Genomic DNA, 4,016 nt, shown 5'->3' on the forward strand with positions numbered 1-4,016 from the left:
ATGCTTATATATATATATTATATATCTTATAATATATATTAAGATATATATTATATATCTTTTGTTGTTTTTTAGAAATTTCATTTTTTACTAGAAATTGACACTATTATTGATCACATGTTTGTCATAATTGCTAAGCTTAATATTCCTTCAACAAAAAAAAAAAACAAAAAAAAAAAAACAGAAACAAAGTAAAATCAACATTGTATCACCGATATTTTGTAAATAAATGCCTTAATTTAAAGAATGAACGGAATAATGGCTTTGCGGTTTTTCGGATAATGCGAGAATTCTTTCTTGTATGCCTTGTGCTTGCCTAGTGCCCACACGGTCATTTGATATGCACCGGCAAGCGTGAACAGACCAGCTGAAAATTAAAACATAGATTCATATAATCATTTCATTTGCATTCGATGTTAAAGATTAAATAATCATGCATAAAATTTCAGCTGGATAAGCGTACCTGGAAGACATGATGTCATTACAGTAAAACCGATCCAACTGCCTATCTCATATGTATAATTAGGACAGGAGACAAGTAAGAAGAGTGCGGTGAAAGGATTCTTGGTCGGCATCGGGACTTTCCTGACTGTAGTGCCTGATGGTCTCAAATTCCTCAGAGCTAAGTGGATACTGAGATTGCCCAACTCGCACAGCACAAATATTATCGATCCAATGTGGAATTGAAACTTGGAAGGAGCTGTGTATAATGGATGATTTGTGTGATATGCCACATACATAGCAAAAAGCCAATAGTAGGAGCAATTTTTGAATAGGTTACGCAATGGCATTGTTGCATGACTAAAACGATGAACAAATATAGTCTCTAAGAGACGCTTAACATAATGTATCGACCAGGCACCTGCTGCACACCTGAAAAAGAAAAAAAATTGCTTATGTATAAATAATTAAGTACAACAAAAGAAATACTTATATAAAATATATACATTATATATTAATGATAGATTATAATTTTAATAATGTTATATAATTACAGTGACTTACTTAGCTATATAGTGAAAATTACTGGTATCCACATTTCCATAAAACAGCCAGGGACGTTGATACAACCAAAGATACATCACCAGAGGTCCTGCATACTCCAATAGGAATACAGTCTTCCAACCAATCTGAGGACCGAGATCCTTATAATACAACTTTCCGCCCGTTTTCAGCGACAGGGATTTAATTGTCTCTGAGTCGGACAATGATTTTCCCTTAGCATCCAATCTCAGACTCTGCCTATTGACGTTTGCTGCCTTTTTTAATTTATACAACTCCTGTTTCACTTCGCCTATCGTAGTGTTTGCATTTACCTACAAGATACACGTCATGTAATAAAAAGGTCCCTTTCAAAAAACAATCGTTCGAATTTCGAATTATCATATTCCCTTTAAATTTCAATTGATTATCCGATTTTACAGTTATTGTGCTTTACTTACATTCACGTTGGCTATCATCTTCGACGATTTCGTCGACAGTATTTCGATCTGAAAGTAGAAAACATGATAAGTGCAGTTGTCGAATCCTTCGCATTATGGCGATTTCACGAATTTTTACCTCCATTTTCGTCGATGCAGACAACTCTCACGCGTAGAGAACACTGTCCTTTCGCACCGCGGTCGCACTTCTTTTAGTCTCACTAGTCTCACCGCCGTTGCTCCGGTTAGTTCTAGTTGTTCGGTTTTCAGTCTGGAGCAACTTCCTGCGGTTAGCGTCGCATGGCGTCGCATTCACAGTCACGTGATTCCGCGCGGCCCATTTTTTTTCGATGACCATCAATATTCCGTTTGTTTCTTCCAAAAATCCGATAAATGAGACGCGGCGATAACCCGCGTGTCGTCGAGAAAAATAAAATTAACAATTTTGGTAATCAAATTATCGCCAGCTTGTATAACAAATGCAATTATCGCCGATCCGGATCGCGCATGCAAAAATAAATTATTTGATTCACATGTTTATGAGTACAAAATTTACATAGTTTCATTACGGTATGCATAATTCATTCACGGAATGATACGACATTTTCACGTAATTACATACATAAAAAAAAGCCATAAAAAGAATGTGGATAAATATTCTGTTTATATTTTTTATTTATATTTAAACATTATTATCTTTCTTCTGTTTGCGCATGGCGTGATCTTTATATAATCACGTACGCAAAACGTGATAATTATAACATATAGCGTATTATTATTAATATATTGTATATATACATAATTTCGATTTAGAATATTTATCGATTTATCATCATGAGATAAACGGTCCCAATAACCGGATATACATCTTCGGTTTGTACACATTATACAAAATTTATTATTATTAATCTAAAATTTTTTTTAATTATAACATTATAACTTAATTGTATTCAAAGATTACAATTAAATTATAATATTATATTTAAAAAAGCATTTGGGATTAATAATAATGTAAGGAAATATAATTAAAGTTTTGTTTGTGTATGTGTGTTTAATTATGATGTTTCTTCATGGAAATAATTATTGCATAAAACTGAAAATTCCAAGTCATCTAATGATCTTAATTTACTTAATTCGTAATTGCATAGGTAGACCTTTGAACTACCTTGTGAACACTGATTCTACACTAGGAAAAAAAAGAACAATGTTAAAAAAAGATTAACTTTTGAGAAATGTAAAAAACATAGTGAATCTTATACATTTCTATCTGCTGAATACGATGGTGTTATTAGTTTTTATTGAAAATGTGAGGCACGTCATTTTTAGGTTAAAGTCCTCATTGTCACCAAAAGTAGAACTTTAATCTGAAAAATAACGCAATATCATCATGCATAAATGAATACTAAAATTAATATTATTGACATTATTAGGCAAATTTATGTATTTGTACTTTAATATAAACTGCAATTAAATTTATGGTAATAGACTTTATGGTAATATTATGGTAATAATATTCTATTGTCAAACATTATTGAATAGGCTATTTTTTTTAGCTATTTGTAATTAAGAAATAATTTCAAAAGATTATAACGCATACATTGTGTGTCGAAGAATACAAAAACGCGACAAAAAAATGTACAAAAACATGTACAATAAAAATGTATTTTGTTAGAAACAATATTTATTTTTAAAGTGTTGTCACAGTTGATAAAGTTAACTTTACCGATAAATGACAATAGATTACTTTATTGGCTTTATAATATAATATTTTATCAATTGCGTGTGGCTGCTCCATTAGAGTTTCTCGAGTTCTCTCATAGATAGCGCATCGTGTCACATTATACAAAACAAACTGATTTTGCAAAATGTATTTTTGGAATCTCTATAATTTCCGAAATAATATAATACTAATTAAGTTATACGTTAGAAATTAAATTAAATATAGAATACTCAATTTTTTTACAGTTCGTTTATAAAAAAATAATTGAAAATAGAAGAGGAAAATTGAAATAAAATAACGCATACGGAAATAAAATAAAGAGTTGAATTGACGAAAATCTCGATTATTTTGAAGATATTTAGATATCATTTTGCATGCAAATTACTATTCTAAAAAAATTTTTATTAATTATATATATAAATAATATATAATACAAATCTCTGGTAATAAAATTAACATGAGCAAATAATTCGAAAAATAGTGACATCGTTATAAATACGCGCAGATCATAATATAATAAATATTAGCGGGATCTGTAGAGTTCTCAATCGATTTCGCCGTTAACGTTGTGAAATAAATAATGCGGCCCAAAGTCACTACGATGGCTTCCTTTAAATTACTCCTGTGGCTTTCCTGTATTGACTGAAGTGTTCTAGATACTGTTGTATCGTATCCATCGGCTGATAAATTTCGTTCATTCGATTCTACAAAATTTATTTTAAAAAAACTTAATTACACATCGAGACTTTTTCAGCAAAATTATTTAAAAGTTTTATTCTCAATACATGAAGAATATGCTTTTGTTGAAGTATCTAAAAAATTTAATTAGATATAGATTTGAAATAATTTAATTAGACTTAATTATATAATAAATT

At 30.2% G+C, this 4,016-nt stretch overlaps 1 protein-coding gene across 2 annotated transcripts in view; it reads right to left on the bottom strand.

Moving 5' to 3' along the window:
* Positions 1-124: 124 nt before the first annotated feature.
* LOC108687015 (very-long-chain enoyl-CoA reductase) overlaps positions 125-4,016 on the bottom strand; it is a 99,585-nt gene continuing 95,693 nt past the window's right edge. The window contains exons 1-5 of one of the 2 annotated variants that reach the window (XM_018192588.1): positions 1,561-1,887; positions 1,443-1,490; positions 1,006-1,316; positions 464-873; positions 125-367 (exon numbers count right to left, since the gene is read on the bottom strand). In XM_018192588.1, coding sequence (XP_018048077.1) covers positions 240-367; positions 464-873; positions 1,006-1,316; positions 1,443-1,490; positions 1,561-1,566 — 903 coding nt within the window. In that variant the 5' untranslated portion in view covers positions 1,567-1,887 and the 3' untranslated portion in view covers positions 125-239. Of the gene's footprint in view, positions 368-463; positions 874-1,005; positions 1,317-1,442; positions 1,491-1,560; positions 1,888-3,761; positions 3,846-4,016 lie in introns of those variants that run through there. The other variant, XM_018192589.1, reaches the window with a different exon arrangement.

The sequence above is a fragment of the Atta colombica genome, unplaced genomic scaffold (assembly GCF_001594045.1).
Source record: "Atta colombica isolate Treedump-2 unplaced genomic scaffold, Acol1.0 scaffold198, whole genome shotgun sequence".
Classification (NCBI taxonomy): Eukaryota; Metazoa; Arthropoda; class Insecta; order Hymenoptera; family Formicidae; genus Atta; species Atta colombica.